This window comes from Echinops telfairi, unplaced genomic scaffold (genome assembly GCF_000313985.2).
Source record: "Echinops telfairi isolate 266 unplaced genomic scaffold, ASM31398v2 ScPeMD7_7458;HRSCAF=8496, whole genome shotgun sequence".
In the NCBI taxonomy this organism is placed as follows: domain Eukaryota; kingdom Metazoa; phylum Chordata; class Mammalia; order Afrosoricida; family Tenrecidae; genus Echinops; species Echinops telfairi.
In genome coordinates this window covers 4,984,313-5,002,015 of record NW_022111358.1, presented here as the reverse complement: position 1 = coordinate 5,002,015, position 17,703 = coordinate 4,984,313, and the positions used below count along the sequence as shown (strand labels likewise).

General features: G+C 55.7%; 2 protein-coding genes across 6 annotated transcripts in view; one reads left to right on the top strand and one right to left on the bottom strand.

The window, feature by feature from the left end:
- Window positions 1–13,538, top strand: part of SUPT6H (SPT6 homolog, histone chaperone and transcription elongation factor) — a 29,431-nt gene extending 15,893 nt beyond the window's left edge. The window contains exons 19-37 of the mRNA XM_045299538.1: window positions 38–155; window positions 2,738–2,814; window positions 3,032–3,167; window positions 3,441–3,578; window positions 3,656–3,823; window positions 4,160–4,287; window positions 5,391–5,598; window positions 6,024–6,171; window positions 6,480–6,622; window positions 7,375–7,515; window positions 8,700–8,895; window positions 9,102–9,340; window positions 9,730–9,843; window positions 9,995–10,119; window positions 11,155–11,267; window positions 11,527–11,604; window positions 11,696–11,862; window positions 12,285–12,478; window positions 12,752–13,538. Coding sequence (XP_045155473.1) covers window positions 38–155; window positions 2,738–2,814; window positions 3,032–3,167; window positions 3,441–3,578; window positions 3,656–3,823; window positions 4,160–4,287; window positions 5,391–5,598; window positions 6,024–6,171; window positions 6,480–6,622; window positions 7,375–7,515; window positions 8,700–8,895; window positions 9,102–9,340; window positions 9,730–9,843; window positions 9,995–10,119; window positions 11,155–11,267; window positions 11,527–11,604; window positions 11,696–11,862; window positions 12,285–12,478; window positions 12,752–12,938 — 2,818 coding nt within the window. The 3' untranslated portion in view covers window positions 12,939–13,538. The remainder of the gene's footprint in view (window positions 1–37; window positions 156–2,737; window positions 2,815–3,031; window positions 3,168–3,440; window positions 3,579–3,655; window positions 3,824–4,159; window positions 4,288–5,390; window positions 5,599–6,023; window positions 6,172–6,479; window positions 6,623–7,374; window positions 7,516–8,699; window positions 8,896–9,101; window positions 9,341–9,729; window positions 9,844–9,994; window positions 10,120–11,154; window positions 11,268–11,526; window positions 11,605–11,695; window positions 11,863–12,284; window positions 12,479–12,751) is intronic.
- A 1,099-nt stretch (window positions 13,539–14,637) lies between these two features.
- Window positions 14,638–17,703, bottom strand: part of PROCA1 (protein interacting with cyclin A1) — a 6,988-nt gene continuing 3,922 nt past the window's right edge. For 2 of the 5 annotated variants that reach the window (XM_045299902.1, XM_045299903.1), the window contains exons 3-5: window positions 15,819–15,954; window positions 15,481–15,621; window positions 14,638–15,408 (exon numbers count right to left, since the gene is read on the bottom strand). In XM_045299902.1, coding sequence (XP_045155837.1) covers window positions 14,682–15,408; window positions 15,481–15,621; window positions 15,819–15,954 — 1,004 coding nt within the window. In that variant the 3' untranslated portion in view covers window positions 14,638–14,681. The remainder of the gene's footprint in view (window positions 15,409–15,480; window positions 15,622–15,818; window positions 15,955–17,703) is intronic. The other 3 variants (XM_004706921.2, XM_045299905.1, XM_045299904.1) reach the window with 2 other exon arrangements.

Below are 17,703 nucleotides of genomic sequence, written 5' to 3'. Positions count from 1 at the left end.
CTGCTGTGGCACTGTCCTCTTTCCTTCTGTTGAGCAGGGATCACCCCGTGTTCTGCGCCCTGGTCAACGGTGAGGGAGAAGTGACAGACTTCCTCCGGCTGCCCCATTTCACCAAGCGGCGAACTGCCTGGAGAGAGGAAGAGCGGGAGAAGAAGGTTAGTGACTGGTGACCACATGTGCCTCCTGCTCTGCCTTGTCACTTACATTCCATACAAGTTCACCGTCTCAGAAACAGCCCTTGCTCTCAGAGGGTAAGGCTAGCTTCCACGGGCAGTAGGTGGCACTCAAGTTATCTGGTATAAAATGACTTCTGGCCTGATGCCAGGCCCCGAGCCTTGGGTGCTTCTGGGAGCTGCCATTATTGACTCTGTTCCTACCAGCATTTGGGTCAGCCTGTTCCAAGAGCTGAAAGCCTCCAGGGCATTAAGCCAGCCTTTTCCCGGCGTTCGCCTCTCTCAGTGTCTCTTCTTCCAAAGAGAGGAATTTAAATTCATCTGGTTTGTACACTCACTTGTTGTTCTAGCATCTTTTCAACTTTATTGGGACAGCTCTTTTCTAACATGAAGTGTTCTTTTCGTTTGTGTCATTACATTAAATACATGTGTAACAAAGCATTGACTTTTCAACAATTTTCACATGTAGTTCAGTTACAATAATTATGTCCTGGTGGTGTTCAGTCATTTCCCTTATCTGTTCCTAAATTAGGCCATCAGTGTCCGCTAAGCATTCGGTCCTCCTCTCCCCGCGGCCTCCCACTGTTGGTGATCGCTAATCGCCTTCGGTCTCTAGACACTTGTGGAACCCTACACTGCACTTGTCCTTTATAGCTGACAGTGTCACTCGGCCGGATGGTGTCAAGGCTCATCCTGCTGTGGCACAGAGGACGGTGTCTGGACTCTGTGGTTTGTGGAGCACATGTTGTTCATCCGTTCAGTTGTAGATGGACGTTTAGGCCGTCTCCTCTTTTGGCTTTTTGTGAATAGTGTTCTGTGAGCACAAGTATCTGTGTACGTACTCTAAATTCTTTGGGGGTATAGATCTGGGAGTGGCATTGCCGGGTCGTATCATTCTCTGTCTTCCACGTTGAGGAATTGCCAGGCATTTCCCACAGCGGCTCTCTCTCATCTCCATCCCCAGCAGCAATGGAGGACGTTCTGGTCTCCCCATACCCTCACCTGGTGTCTTCTGGGGTTTGTGTTTATGTGTTGTGTTTTTTAATCCAAGGCATCCTAGTGAGTGGAGTTGCTATCTCAGTGTGCTTTTGATTTGCATCTCTCTAATGACTAATGTCAGGAGCCCTGGCAGTGTAGTGGTTACATGTTGGACTGTGACCGTCACAAGTTGGAAACCACCACCTCCAGCAGCTCTGAGGGAGAAAGACTGGGCTTTTTACTCATGTCAACAGTTACAGTCTCCGAGTCAGCACTGACTTGATGGCAGCAAGCTTGGAGCGTAGTGACTGATGTCAGTAAGTCTGATTTCATGTGCTTGTTGGCAACTGGTGTGTCCTCCTTGGTGAGATGTCTGTTCACGTCTTTTGCCTGCTTTTATATTGGTTTTTCTGTCCTTTTGTCGTTACGTTGGGAGCATTCTAAAGAGAAGTACTCCTCCAACAACTTTTCGTTGTTTTTGAGTTATTGTAAGCGTGGCAAAGACTTATTAGTAAGCAAAGTACGTTTCACAAAGCAGGTCACCTCAGAATTTGAGGAAGCTGACCAACAAACAACTTAAAAAAGATGGCCTCCACCCCTCAAAGAGAAGTTAAAATAGTTCTGCCTGCCAGGCGGCTATTCCTGTAAAAAAAGGTGTCTAGTGTAAGTTGCCCACAACCCAGTCTCTTAAAAAATATCCAGTGTCTATTCCTCAGACCATAGGTCCCAACTCCTTTGTTAGACAGGATGTTTTCAAGGAGGCCAAAGACGTGGTTGAGATGCCCACCCCATTGGGCATGAGGTTGGGCGAGGGGCCATACCTACACAACCCAGTGAGGTCGTGTGAGGTGAGAGGGGTGTGTGGGATTGATCTACTTGAGAGATTAACCAATATTTGAAAGTCAAGAGGACCTCCAAGAGGGAAGAAAGCTTTGTGGCATTCCAGGAAGGAGGAAAGAGAACAGCATTGTGGGTGGAAGTCAAAGAACTTGACTGGAGTGTCAGCATTGAGAAGTTCCCCGGGGCCCAGATAAGGGTAGTAATTGATCTTAACATTATGTGCCTTGCTCTGCTCTTTTGTAACCCCACCCTCCTTCATTTAGTCAGTGTGACTCATGCTCTGACATAATGTGGGCATCAATAAACTATCGGAGGACGTCCGTGGACAAAGGGCGGGGCCTTAAGCTATAAGCATCTAGCAGGAAGTAAGCATCTTTCAGTGAACAAGAGACTGGCAGAGACAGGGCCCTCACCCAAAGGAATCGGTTCTTTGATTCATGTCATCAAAACTAGAGACAGGTTTTGCTTACAGTAAAAGAGACTGTTTTCTATGCTGCCCTTCCTCGGATCTGACCAGTGGCTGCTCGTATCACTGAAGCCAGGTCCTAGTTGGGGGAAATATTAAGCAGAGGCAGAAGGCGTACAGATGGATGTTGGTGGCAGCTGGAACCAGATATACTTTAAAGAGCCTTCCAGCTTTTACTGTTCTCTGGCCTTCCATGGTTTCCGGTGATTTTGGAGCTGGGGGGTGGCTTGAAATTTTTCTAGCCTCAGTGTCTTCAGCTCCGCATTTCCTTTTAATGCAGGCTCATGACATTGAAACCCTGAAGAAATTTCTTACAAACAAGAAGCCCCATGTGGTGACAGTTGCAGGAGAAAACAGGTAGGACTACCAGGGGATTGGACCAGCCTGATTGAAGAAGCTGTTGTTGAGGGTGGCACCCACCCATAATGGCGGGCATGTGTTTGTATAGAACCACGATGAAGCCCCCAAATCAGTCCTCCTCCTGATGCCAAAGCTCTCTCCAGCCCCACCCCCACCCTATTCATGAGATTGTGTCTCCAGAAACGCCCCTAAATAGTACCCTTCATCCCTCCAGGGATGCCCAGATGTTGATTGAGGATGTGAAGCGCATTGTACATGAACTGGACCAGGGCCAACAGCTGTCCTCTATTGGGGTGGAGCTGGTTGATAATGAGTTGGCAGTTCTCTATATGAACAGCAAGAAGTCGGAGGTAATGCTGGAACCTATCCCTTGGGCCGGCCCAGCAGCTGCAATCCTCCCCAGCAAGTCTGTCGGGCACGGGGTTATGTTTGTTCACTTCCCCACGCAGAGGTCTGCCATTTTGCCAGTCTTGGTTCTATTGGGGTATCCCTGAACTTAAAGTGGGCCTAGGAAAAAGGGTCCCAGAGTCGAAAAAGTGACTTAAAAGGGAAATAGTTTGAATCTCCCCTTGCTGTGGGAACGGGGAGTGTCTGTGGCCCTGCTGACCCTGGTTTGACTGTAGGCAGAGTTCCGGGATTACCCTCCGGTGCTGAGACAGGCCGTCTCCCTGGCCCGGCGCATCCAGGACCCTCTGATTGAATTTGCCCAAGTGTGCAGTTCAGATGAAGACATCCTGTGTCTAAAGTTTCACCCTTTGCAGGTGAGTAGGGTGTTCTGAGCAGGCCTGAGGGGATGGAAAGGCCCAGTACCCTAAACCTTGCCTGTGCCTGTTGACAGGAGCATGTGGTCAAGGAGGAGCTGCTGAATGCCTTGTACTGTGAATTTATCAACCGCGTCAATGAGGTTGGGGTTGATGTCAACCGTGCCATTGCCCACCCCTACAGCCAGGCCCTGATCCAGTACGTCTGCGGCCTGGGACCTCGCAAAGGGACCCACCTCCTGAAGGTAGGATGTGGTCGACTCAGAATATTTTAAATGTTACCACTCTGATCAGAGAGAAGGGCATACCAGGAGCTTCAGAAGTATTGTTCTTTGTTTCTTTTTCTTAAGACGGGTGCTGAGTGCCTGTCTATTTTATTATTAACTTTCCAAACCAGACGTTGACTCTATAAAGTCTTTGGTGGTATGCTGTAGTTCACGAAAATAACTTGGTGCTCGGCTGGACAGTCAGTGGGGGGGGAGGGGAGTGCAGACCAGCGTTGCCATCACGGTCGATTTCACAGAGACCTGAAAGCAGGCGGGCCTGCTCATGCCCTGGCTCACTCCAGGCCTCTCCCCTAGATCCTGAAACAGAACAACACCCGGCTCGAGAGCCGGACACAGCTGGTCACCATGTGCCACATGGGTCCCAAAGTCTTCATGAACTGTGCTGGCTTCCTCAAGATCGACACGGCCTCCCTGGGGGACAGGTGATGCCCTCAGCGTGGGTGGGCCAGGAGGACTCCCCGTGGGCTTTGCTTTGGGGTTTCAGAGTGTGAGAGCTGTCAGAGGGCCGCCAGGCATGTCACACAGGAAACGTTTAAAGCAAAGTGAATGGCCTTTGTGCCATCAAGAGCCACTGACTGATGGGAAAGATTGGATCAGTTACAGGAAACTTTTTTGTATGAGAGAAACCTAAAAGGAGCCAACCGTTGTTTATGAATTATCAGAAGACACAAGATTTCTTTAAACACCGAGCTTGTTTCATGGTGGTGGTTGGTTGTGGCCAGATACGAGTGTGGGCAGCAGGGTAAAGGAAGAGGTGTGCAGTGGTGGCTAAGGAGAGAAGGAGGCACGGGGGAGAGATGCAGCATGTCCTGAGTTCGTGGTACTGAGAAAGGGTTCTGTTCGCTTGAACTTTGGACTCCACTATTGACCGCTTCCTCTCCAGAAGTTGTCAGCTCAGTCTTTGGAGGATGCTTTCCACAGGCACACAGCGCCTCACTCAGTAATGGAAATCAGTGGGGAACTAGGTTTCAAGTTCTAAAACTTCATTCCCACCCAGCTTTGCTGGAACATAGGTCCATGTGAGTGCACGGGCAGGACCGGCCTGGGAAGGATTGGTGGCGGAAAGAGCTGTCGGCCAATTCTCAAAGGCCATTCCCCGCCCCCTGCCTGCTTTACCTTACCGTCCATCTCCTGTGTGTTGACCCTAGAAGATTCAGAATGTGGACATATGTGCAGAAAGTGGAGGTCCCCCATGGTCCCAACCCCCCAGAGATCACGGTCACAACAGCATGATGCCTGCTGTGGTCTTCCTGCGTTTTCTTTTCACTCTGCACTTACTGACCACCCATTTCCCACCAGAATGAGGCCGTGTGGTTCATAGCATTTTGTACATTTTTCACATAGCGAGCTACCGTGGCCATCTTTCCATGTCAGCCCACATAGATCTACCTCATTCTCTTAATGGCTGTATAGGATTCCATTGTCTCGAGGTACCTTAATTGATGTACCAGTTTCTTATTGGTGGACATTTGGGTTGTTGCTGGAAGCACCCTCTATATCTGATCCCTTTTCTGCCTGTCCTTAGCACTGACTCATACATTGAAGTCCTTGATGGCTCTCGTGTCCACCCTGAGACCTATGAGTGGGCCAGGAAGATGGCAGTGGATGCCCTGGAGTACGATGAGTCAGCCGAAGATGCCAACCCTGCAGGGGCCCTGGAGGAGATCCTAGAAAACCCAGAGCGACTCAAGGACCTGGACCTGGACGCCTTTGCAGAAGAACTGGAGAGGCAGGTGGGTGACCCTGGGGCAGCCTGCTGCAGACGCCGCCCTGGGAGGCTCCGTTGCTTAGCATCCATGCCACAGAAGCACTCTGGCCCTGTCGACCTGGCTGGCTGCAGGGCTGCTGGGTTTCTCAGGCAGCTACAGAGGTCGTGGGGCAGAGAGGACTGGAAGTCATGTCCTCCTAGGCCTTCTTTCCCACAGACCAGCTTTGCGTTTTTCTCTCGTATACACCGGGTTCCCCGAAGCACTGTAGTTACAGAACAGATTGGGAAGGGTTTTAAAACCCGTTAGTGAATGCAGATGGGAAGGGAGGTGAGAGAAGACCCAAAAGGATTGGCCTGCTGTTTTCATTGAAGCCCCTGTGGCTCATGTGGGATAGCAGTTGTCAGACTCTTGATAGACACACCCCCACTCCACTCCCCCCAATTCCCTAGGGCTATGGGGACAAACACATCACCCTGTACGACATCCGGGCAGAGCTGAGCTGTCGGTACAAGGACCTGAGGACAGCCTACCGCTCCCCCAACACAGAGGAGATCTTCAACATGCTGACCAAAGAGACCCCGGAGACCTTCTACATCGGTGAGTTCTGGGTCCCTTTGGTAGTTACAAAGGACAAGTGGGGTCGACGGTAGATTGACTGCATGCCCTCAAACCAAGCAGCCGTTCCAGCAGGGTGGGGCTGGGGGTAGGGGGGAGACCCAGGGGAACTTGGGGTGATGTCAAAGTGAAGTGCAGTGTGTAATCAGACACCTGACCCTCTCTGGGGTCTTCCTTAGAGTCCCTTTCTCGGCCTCACTCTCCCATCACCAGGTCTTGGCTGTGCCTACATGTGGCGGGGTGGAGTCACCTGTGTGCTTCACTAAGCCCGCCCTGTGCCCTTCCTCCAGGCAAGCTCATCATCTGCATCGTCACCGGCATCGCCCACAGGCGGCCCCAGGGGGAGAGCTACGACCAGGCGATCCGCAACGATGAGACAGGACTGTGGCAGTGCCCCTTCTGTCAGCAGGACAGCTTCCCTGAGCTGAGTGAGGTGCGCCCTTCAGTGTGAGCAAACAAGTCCACGGGGCAGGAGGGCAGCTGCAGGCCCTCTCTGCTGGGTGAGACTCCTCCGTGTGCCCTCCCTCCTGCCTCAGTCCCCTCATCCCGAGTTCCAGCCCAACCGGACTAGGAAATTTCAGGCACTTGCTGCTTCCCTACCTGCAGAGAAGACGCAGTCCCCCGTGCCTGCAGATTCACACTCGCTGCCAGCTCCCATACAGGGGCTCATTCCCCACAGCTGCTGGCATCCCTTCCCTTCCAGAGGGCAAAGTCACTGAAACCACACCGGTAGCTTTTTCTGGGTTGGCAGGTATTTCCAGGCAGACTTCCCATGCATGAGATTGTAAGACGGTATCTGAACCCCCACCTAATGGAAGCCGCTGTTGTCATTTGTCCATGTTCTAAGAAAGCTGCTGCGTGCTAGGTTCCCAGAAATGCGGTGTTCTGAGGAGCTTGGCAGCTGGCTATTCCTTACAACCTCTGGGCCAGAACACAGTGGGCATGGCCACGCTTAATGGCTGGAGGGCCCTGTCAGTGAAGTACACATAAAAGGTTTTCTGGTGTCTGATGCCACCAGACACCAGGTAGGAGTCACGGAAAGTCTTGACCATCCACTATCTGTTTTGGTGGATGGCTAGGTTGTGTCTGTGGCCCATGGATTCAGGTGTGAGTGCCACAGCCCTGGCAGCTGTCCTTAGCGTGTGATCTCCACAGTCTTCATGCACCCCCGCATGCTCTCTCCAGGTGTGGAACCACTTCGACAGCGGTTCCTGCCCAGGCCAGGCCATCGGTGTCAAGACACGGTTAGACAATGGGGTCGCCGGCTTCATCCCCACCAAATTCCTCAGTGACAAAGTGGTGAAGCGTCCAGAAGAACGGGTGAAGGTAGGTGGATGGGGGGTGTCTAAGGCACTCAGTGCCATGGTAGCCTCAGACCAGCTCTCCTTCTTTGGGGTCTCCCTGTCGCCGCCCCAGACATTGGGCTCTGTTCCCAGTGGCTGCCTGGTGGGGAGCAAGTCCGGGAGGATTCAGACGAGGTGGAAGAAGCCAGGGCCAGAAGCACGTGCGTGAGCAGCAGCTCTGTCCCTGCCCTTGTGGAACTTCAGCCGGTTGCCAGTCCCTGGGCAGAGGGCTCTCTCTTCCCGTGGGGAATGCAGGGACGCCCTGCTGGCAGGAAGCAGGGGCTCAGGCTCAAAAGTTGAGAAGTAAATGCTCCTCGTGTTAGCCCGTGGCCAGGAGGTGCTCCTCCGGAAGATGGGCAGGGTCGCACGGCTACCTGCGGGGTGGGCTCTACAGACCCAACCAGAGAAGTTGCACAGGGACACCGAACGGGCTTCACGAGAGAGAGAGAGCGCGCGCGCCAGACTCTGTCAAAACTCTTCCTGTTCCTGTTTTCCTGCCACAGGGACCGCTTATCTCACTCTGATGGCTGGCTCGTGAGTGACATCACCTTGTTAATACCTTATGTCTGCTCACATGCTGGCAGGGAAAGGAAGGCTCTCCCTCTTTTTGGTGACCTGAGAAACCCCAAGTCAGAGAAAGGTTGAGTGTTTGGTCCCAGAGCTCCCACTTAGCATCTCGCCGAGTTTCTGCGGGTGCGCACACTGGCTCCAGGTGCTGTGAGGGCCTGAGAGCTGGCTGGGTTTGCCATCAACTGAAGCGGGGCTCTTCCGGAAGGAGGGCGGCCAGGCAGTTTTTCTGCCACAATGTAGCCCATTGGGGTCAAATGGGAAGAGCAACTGTTTATTTTGCCTCCCCTCAAGACAAAAGGACAGCCTGGCTCTCACCGCACCCCAGGGCCCGTAACTAAACAACTTGGTAGAAGAAGGAAATGGTGGCGTTGTTGCTTGTGGGGATCCTGGCAGGCTCTAGTTGATCTCCCTCTGGTCAGCAGAGGGCCCAGGCAGAACTCCACAGGCCAGACTCAACCTGCTCTGCGACTGGAGAGCGAGGCGGCTGTAAGCAAGCCACCTCACTCTTCCACCTAGACACTGCTCTTGTCATGCGTGAATAGGGCATTGGGCTAGGTCATCTTCGTCCCTTTCAGCTCACATGTTCTGTGGACCTAGGTGGGAATGACCGTCCACTGTCGCATCATGAAGATTGACATCGAGAAGTTCAGTGCAGACCTGACCTGCCGCACCTCAGACCTCATGGACAGGAACAACGAGTGGAAGCTGCCCAAGGACACCTACTACGACTTTGATGCCGAAGCCGCAGACCACAAGCAGGATGAGGACAGGAAGCGGAAGCAGCAGCGGACCAGTGAGTGTGCCTCCCGCCTCCGCTTGCTGTGTCCCTCTTCTCGACCTCTCTGGGTCACGCTCGTTTTCTGTCAGCGCACTGTGGCGCTTCGTGCTCGGCGTCCAGGTTAACACGCCTACCCTGTCCGAGCGCCCAGGCCCATAGGGACTCGGAAATGCGGCTCCGGACCCCCTCCCCAGCTCAGTACTTTTTGCTGCCCTCTGTAGCATACATCAAGCGAGTCATTGCACACCCGTCATTCCATAACATCAACTTCAAGCAAGCAGAAAAGATGATGGAGACCATGGACCAGGGCGATGTGATCATCCGGCCGAGCAGCAAGGGTGAGAATCACTTGACCGTGACCTGGAAGGTCAGTGATGGCATCTACCAACACGTGGACGTCCGGGAGGAAGGCAAGGAAAATGCCTTCAGTTTGGGAGCCACACTGTGGATCAACAGTGAGGTGAGCGCCGCACCCGCCTCCCAGTCGCCTGACATTAGTATCTTGTTGGCATCATCTGTGGTTTTCGGGGTACAGAGCAGGGCAACAGTTATCTGGTGTCCATTTTGAGATGGAAGGCCACTTGGAGCAGAGGCGGGACACACACATAAGGGCCTCTTGCCTGTTTGCAGTTGACATTTCAAGCACCAAGTTACTATTTAAAAGACCTGGTGCGGCTGTGAGCCAAGATTTCTGGGCATGACCCTGACAGATGGGTAATTGGAAGGGACGTAGGGACAGCAGTGGCCCAGGGTGGTCCTTTCCACTGGAATCTTCCGGGTGGGTTTGTTGAGGGCCCAGGAGTTTTGGCTCTGACTGTAATACAGGAGCCCTCTCCATTCTCCCCACAGGAATTTGAAGACCTGGATGAGATTGTTGCCCGCTACGTCCAGCCCATGGCTTCCTTTGCCCGCGATCTTCTGAACCACAAATATTATCAGGACTGCAGTGGTGGGGACCGCAAGGTGAGCCCAGAGCTCTCTGAGAGAGAGTCCCGCCCAGTGACAGACGGACCGACACTCTCTCAGCCCAGTGACGGCAGTGGGCCCTGTTTGTGAGGCATATATTGAGTGCCAAGCATGCTACTCTCCCAACCTCTCCCCATTCTACCCCCAGAAATTAGAGGAGCTGCTTGTCAAAACTAAGAAGGAGAAGCCTACCTTCATCCCTTATTTCATCTGTGCCTGCAAGGAACTACCCGGCAAGTTCCTCCTGGGATACCAGCCCCGGGGGAAACCCAGGTGAGCACTGGGGCCCGCAGAAGCTCCAGAAGGCTGAGCCCCGGAGTTGTTGCTCTAGTTCTGTTGCCTGCCTGGCTCCTCTCCCCACCCGGAGGTAGGACAGACACAGAGTCACAGCAGAACTCACCAGCCTTGCCCTGCTCGCCCTCCAGGGAGGGGTGCTCGTCACCAGGCTCTCTCTCTGCTGGCAAAGACGGGGACGGCCACCCCCATGGCTTTGGCGGTCAGTCACATCTTCCAACAGGCTGGCCTTCTTCCTAAGGTGGTGTGGTATCTGGGTCTGCCAGTGCTCACTCACCATGCTCTTACAAACAAGTCGGGGGACAAAGTTCTGTTTCCTTGGACCAGCTTTCTGGGTGTCAGTGACACAGGCCGGTCACCAAGCCTTCTGTCCTTCAGCTGCCCCCATTCTCCCGACTCGACTGCAGCGTGAATGCACATTTCTGTTTTACTGTACTAAATCAATAAGCAAAAAAAAAAAATCACTCCAGTCAATTCTGACTGACAATGGCGACCCTACAGGACAGGAAAGAACTCTCTTGCCCCTTTCTAAGGCTGTAACTAACGCTTTGCAGGAGTAGAAAGCCTCATCTTTCTCCCTGGGAGTGGCTGGCGATTTTGAACCGCTGACTTAGTGGTTAGCAGCCTGCTGCATAACCACTGTGCCACCACCAGATCTCCTTGAGATAGACTGTAGTCCTCCTTAATCACCACTCAGAGTATTTGGGTGCTCGTTAGTGACCTGGTGCCAACTTGGTCCCTTCGCTGGCGCTTGCAAGGGCTGAAAGGGAAACCAGGCTGGATCCAGGGTCCCTTCTTAGCCACACCTTGCTGTTCCCGCTTCAGCTTTGCATAAGGGCGGGCTCCACCCCTACCTGGTGCTACAGACGATTCCAGCGTATGACCGGGGGGTAGGGGGGCTCCCCTGTGATGATGTCAGGCCTTGGCGTCTTCCTTTTGCTTTCGCCCAGCACCCAGCCTGGTTGCTCCGCATGGGGATGCGGTCTGATGGGACCGTGTCTCCTCCCACCCTAGGGTCGAGTACGTCACTGTGACTCCAGAAGGGCTCCGGTACCGGGGCCAAGTCTTCTCCACCGTGAACGGCCTCTTCAGGTGGTTTAAGGACCATTACCAGGATCCTGTCCCAGGTGAGTCCCATTGGCCCGACTTCCGGGTGGTGGTTGAATGGACTCCGAGGCCTGGCTCGGTACTCAAACTGGCCTTTGGGAGGCGAGGCTAAGACCTGCGGTCACTGAAGCTGTCTCTCTCTCTCTCTCTCACCTCATAGCACTAAAAGGTTTCCCTTCCACTTGGCCTCTGCACTGCCCCTCTGCCACCCCCAGACCCTTGAATCGAAACCAGAAAGCCCTTGCAGACAGGCCATCACTCACTAGCCTTTTCTTGCAGGCATCACCCCGAGCAGCAGCAGCAGGACTCGGACCCCTGCCTCGATCAATGCCACCCCTGCCAACATCAACCTCGCCGGTGAGCTGCACATACCAAGCAGGGCTGAGCACTGGGGAGCTGGAGGGACTTGCACCATCAGCCCTGACCTCGCCGCTCTGTGTGCTTACAGATCTCACCCGAGCCGTGAACGCCCTGCCCCAGAACATGACCTCCCAGATGTTCAGTGCCATTGCTGCTGTGACAGGCCAAGGACAGAACCCAAACACCACCCCCGCCCAATGGGCCTCCAGCCAGTATGGCTACGGGGGCAGTGGAGGGGGCAGCAGCGCCTATCATGTATGTGGATTGAGGCGGGGTGGGGGAGGGTGGTCCCGGTAAGGCAGGGAGGAGTCCAGTGAGCATGATCATCCTCTGTCGGCTCGTCCATAGACCGACGCCTGATAATACCCACCTCCAGTGGTGCTCCTTTTCCTCAGACCCACTGGAGGGCCAGGGGGAGTGAACTTTCCCAGAGGCCTTTGAGATAGCCCCTAGAAACTGCAGGTGGTCAGGATTTGTGGGCCTTTTCTGCCACCCCATCCCACCAGCTTCCTCTGGATGGCCAGAGCTGTTGGCCTGCCTCTGCTGTTCACAACCCCACGCTCTGCAGGAGAGAGTCAGCTGAAAGTCCTGTATTAATCCCAACAGCTCCCCTTGCTAGAGCCACCAGCAAGGACCAATCACCCCAAAGCCCACCCTCACTCTGCACCTCTTTCCAGGTATTCCCAACGCCTGCCCAGCAGCCAGTGGCCACGCCATTAATGACCCCCAGCTACTCCTACACGACCCCGAGCCAACCCATCACCACGCCGCAGTACCACCAGCTGCAGGCCAGCACCACCCCCCAGTCGGCCCAGGCCCAGGCCCAGCCCCAGCCTTCCTCCAGCTCCCGGCAACGGCAACAACAGCCAAAGTAAGTCTCTGCGCACTATTAATAGAGGAGGGCCCTCAAGGGGGCAGGGACAGAATAGGCAGGGCCTCTGAGAGCCAGGGACCTAGGTGATAACCTCAGGGGACGGCTTTCTGGGGCAGGGGGGACAGGAGAGTATAGTTTGGCAGCGAGCCACTGTTCTCTCCCCCAGCAAAGGGGCTGCTGCCCGTAGGTGGTGGGGTGGGAGCTTTCCAGTGAAGCAGTGGGAGGCTCCCTTCTATCTCACAGGTTCCCCCTCTCTCCTTCCTGCTACAGGTCCAACAGCCACGCAGCCATCGACTGGGGCAAGATGGCAGAGCAGTGGCTTCAGGAAAAGGAGGCAGAGCGGCGGAAACAGAAGCAGCGGCTAACGCCTCGGCCTTCCCCCAGCCCCATGATCGAAAGCACCCCCATGTCCATTGCTGGCGATGCCACCCCGCTCCTGGATGAGATGGATCGGTAGGGGGCCTGCTCCTAGGACTCGGCTGACCTCTGAGCCTGGGAAAGACCTGCCTGGCTGCCCACAGCCTCACTCCCTGTCCCCTCCTTTTCTGTCCATAAAGTGGCGTGAAGTGACGTTCTCTTTGTTGGTCAGCCTGGATGGGTGACATTGGATGGCCTTGCAAACTTGATCTCAGTGTGCCCTAGACACGGTTCCTCCCTGGTCCACATCCCGGGTCCTTGCCGACCGTCTTGCCTGGGCCCAGGCTCAAGGGGGCAGTGTGGCAGGGAGGAGGAAGAGGAGGAGACTGAGAATGATGGAACTGTGTTGTATTCTCCCTACAAGCCATTTCAGCTTCTGCTGCCATCTGACTGAGCTGTGACGGGGACACCAACTCGGCAGCAGTCTCCCCTGGCTCCTGTGGGGAAAGGGATACTATTTATTCAGTGGGGGCAGGAGGGAAGGAGTCTGACCCCGATGCCAACAGCTAGAGTGGCTGTTGGCACAGGAAAGCAGGGGACAGAGCAGAGCTGCACTGCCCAGCCCCTGCCTGACGCCCTTACCCACCTGCTGCCACTTCTGCCTCCTGCCTGTCATTGGAATAAACAGTGTTTCTACAGAGCCCTTGCTGCGGCCTCTCTCTCCAATTGCAGTCCCTGTGAGGGCACCCTTCAGAGCAGTGTGGAGCGGAGCCAGGACGCCCACTCCCAGACCTCCAGCCCAGGCATGAAGAGCAGCAGCACAGGACTCCCATCTGCTCCGGGGCTGTCTGCTCCCCTCGCCCTTCCTCCGCTGGGACCCAGGGCCTCCCTTTCCCACCATCTCCTCTGCCCCTGGGATAGGTGGTCTGTCTCCAGCAAAATGGACCCAATCCCTGTGCCTTTTGCCAGCTGGGCCTTCACCTCTGGCACCTCTGCCAAGTCAGTCGAGTATTCCTGCCCCAGAGTGGGCTCCCCGCGAGAAAGGAGAGAGAATCAATCAATCTCTGTCTGTCTGTCTCTCTCTCTCTCGCATATGAGCCCTGAGTCAGGGAGCTGCGCTGGGATTTTGCAGGGGAAACTTGTCCTTCCCAGCAGCATAGGACAGCCAGCTTCCTGGCCCCAGTCCATCCCCACCCCCTGTCCCAGCCCCACTGCCTCTTTTGTTCTGAACTTCTGGTCTCCCCTGTGGTTCCTCACAGGGGCTTGGCTACAGTGCTGGGGAAGTCTGGCTCTGCCTCCTTTGCCCGCTGCTGCCCCTGCTTGTCCTCATGCAGGATCCTTTGGCTTTGGGGAGTGGGGGTGCAGAGTAAGAGTACAGGAAGAGGGCTGGTCCTCTGCCAGAACCTGCAGGGCACAGAAGTCCACAAGGGCCTAGCTAGAGCAGGGCCAGCCGTCCCCTGTGGTGCCCTGAGCCCCTTAGAGAAGGCAGGCCAGGCACCGTGGTAGTGGATGCAGCATTCGCTTTATTGTGGGCCTCACTGCAGCCCTTAGCGCCTAACCCCACTCAACCCCCCTCCCACCCATCCCACCACCCCCCGGAGTGCCCCAGCCCAAGGACAGGAAGGGAAACCATGGCTGTGCCCTCCCTTCTCCCCGACAAGAACGACAGAAAGGTCTCCCACTCTTTTCCTCTGTGGACAATGCGCTGGCAGCTGGCTTAGCCCTCAGAACCCCTCCAGCCCCAGCTCCTCAGCCCCTCCCCAAGCGCCATAGCCCGTTGCAGGGAGAGAGAACAGGGCTACAGGCTCGAGTGACTTTATTCTTCACCTCGGTCACCCTGGCCTCAGCTGAGATTGGGGTTTGATGTCGGAGGCGATTTCTTCTTGGTGACCTTCTTGGCTGGGGATAGCTTCCTCGCCGGCTTCTTGGTGGGGCTCGGCTTCTCTCTCTTCCTGGGTGAAGAGGCGGGCGCACTCTCCTCGCTGGAGGGTCTCTCCTGTCTGGGCTCAGTGTTGCTCTCCTCGCTCTCCAGGTCTTCCCGGCTGTCTGGGCTGGACTCCGACATCACGGTCAGCTCTCGGGGGCTGGCCGACCGGGCCGAGTCTGGAGGAGACGGCTCCGACTTCAGGGGGCTCTTCTTCTTCGTCACCTTGCCCTTCGTGACTTTCTTCTTGAGCTTCGTCTTCTCCCTGTCCGACGATGACTCCTCTTTTTCTTTCTCTTTCTCCTTTTTCTTCTTTACCTTCTTGGTCACCTTGCTGCCCTGGTTCTTCCCTGTGGGGCTCTCGGAGCGCCAGATGGTGATGGGGGCTGCCGAGTCGGGGGCACCGGTGGGGAGGCCAGTGACTGTGCCGGTGCTTGTGTCTGGGGGCTTGGTGGGCCCCACCTGGTTCGGGCTGGGGGGCTTGGTGGGCCCCACCTGGGTCGGGATGGGGGGCTGGCCAGCTTCTTCCTCGTCTTCATGGAGTTCATCTCCCACGTACTCGTGGTGGACAGGGTGGTGGATCACTGCTACCGAGACAGGCCTGTAGCTTTTGCACCTGTGAGGGGAGGGTGACAGGGACAGAGGGCTGGCAGGAGGTTGGGGGGACGCAGTGCCTGAGAGCGCACCTGTCTCCCCTGTTGGCTTTGCCAGCACTCACCAGCTGTACCAGAACCGTTCCACGCACTCCTCCTCTGGGATGAGCTCATAGCAAGGGGTCTGGATGATCTTGAAGCAAGCTGGTCCCACATCCTGGGAGCTGCTGCTGCTGCTGTTGGCTTTCTCTGAGCAGTCTTTCCCCCTGGCACACGAGACGCTCAGCCTGGCCCCGCAACCTCCCCCAGCAACCCCAGCCAGATTCTGCAGAGACAGTGGGCTCCCCTGGGCCCTGCCCCTGCTGCTTATGGGGCACCAGGTCAAGGTCAGCGGGAACGGCAGTGAATGTTTAGGGCCCAGGTGTCTCCACTGTGCTGAGGGTCCCCGAGGAGGGGCCCTCACCTGGAATCACAGTCGCAGTGGCTGACAGCATGCAGGTGCAGCTGGTGGTGGCCGTAGTCCGAGACCAGGGGGTGAAGGATGTGCCTAGCACACTGCGTGTGATTCCAGTGGCACCTGTCGTTCTCCTGGAGGTCAGCTGAGGGGTAAGAGCCTGGGTCACTCGGCACAGCCACCCCTGGGGTCTCCACAGATCAGCCTAAAGCTAAAGCCCAGGTGTGACCTTGGACCTCAGCAAATTGACCTGCCCTCGCTAGCTCCCTTGGACAATTGCTAGGGTCTCAGCTTATGGTAACTCCAGGTCCATTCCCCAACCCCCTTATCCTCTGCAAAGTCCCAGGAGGAGAAGGCCTGGGACTGGGACACGCACTCGGTCCTCCACTGACTGCTCCCTGCCCTCCTCACCCGCCTACCCGAAGCAAGCGAGTAGAGCGAGCAGCAGTGGCTTCCTCACCTCCATGCCCACCCTGCATGCCCCCTCCACCTTTGAAGCCACGAGGGCTACACCACCTGCTCCCGGCCTGTGGTGCCCTCTCCTCGATCACTTTTACTCTGGCTCTGAAGCCCCTCTAAGCCCCTTCTCCTGACGCCATCCTCGCCCTCCCATTCCCATACCCACGAGCTCTCTCCCCACTTGCCAGCCACAGCTGTCACAAACATTTGGGCAACCAGCCTGAGCCCTGCCACCCTGCTCTGAGGCATCACCTCAACCCCCAAAGATGCCCTGTCTGCTTTCCCAGGGCCCAGAGTTGAGGCTCCAGGTAAGGGGTTCCGGATGTTCTGGAGAAGGGGCTCCCAGCTGGTGTGCTCCACAGACTGAACCCACCCTGGCCTCTCCCATCCTCCACTCTTACTGCCTCTCACCTTCCTTACCCATGCCCAAGGCTGCTACCTACTCCTGGTTCTACCCTCTGCAGCCACAATCCTACAGATAGTCTGCCTTGAGGTCTCACACCAGACAGAGAACTGTGTCAGCTAACTCCCTGGGCAGCCTGACTGCCAGTTCCCCCTGCACCAGCCACCGCAGAGGAGGAAGGGAGTTGCCATGACAGCCTGGCAGGGGTGTTGTGGCAGCAAACTATTTCCTAAGGACCGCCTTTAGTTGTCGTCCCCCGAGATGGAACTGGTCCAGCCTTAACACTGGCTACCAGCCAGAAATGAACCCAGAGGGAGCCCTGGTGGCACTGTCAGGTAAGCTCTGGGTTGCTAGGCACCAAGTTGGCAGTTCAGAACCACACTGCTCTGAGAGTGATGAGGCTGTCTGCCCCTGTCAAGATCTCAGGCTCCTTACAGTCTCAGCACCCTAATAGGTTGCAGTGGGTTTGGGTTTGGTCCAGTGGGGGTGTGAGCAATGGGTAAGAGCTCAGCTGCTACTGGAAGGTCAGTACACAGGACTCACCAGGAGAAAGATGTGATGGGCTTCCCTCTGAGAGGAGGGCCTGTGAAGCTCCTGGGGCTGTTTCACCTTGGTCTACAGGCTCCCTGTCTTTTGGAGTTTGACTTGCCAACAGCAGGTTTGGCATTAGGGTGTGGGTACATTAATGAGTCACCTTAGAGTGTTTGCGATAGAAAGGCACTGCTGCTTGGCCTGAGCCTTGCCCCACGTGGCCCCTGGCCCTTCCCAGGCAGTGAGGGGGCTGCATCCCTACCACCTCTCTGACTGATCCCTTGGTGCCCTTTGCTGCTTCCTAGCCTCGCCACACAAACCTACCACCTACTCATAGGGTATGCCAGGGCAGGCAGACCTTGGCGCCCCGATTTCCTTGTCTGCAAACAGGATGTGGCCATAGCCCTATCGTGAAAGATACCCATGCACAACACAGTGCTCTGTAACCCTGTCACCTCCAAACACTTCCCTACCTCCTGCCTATCTCTAGCCTCAGCTTTC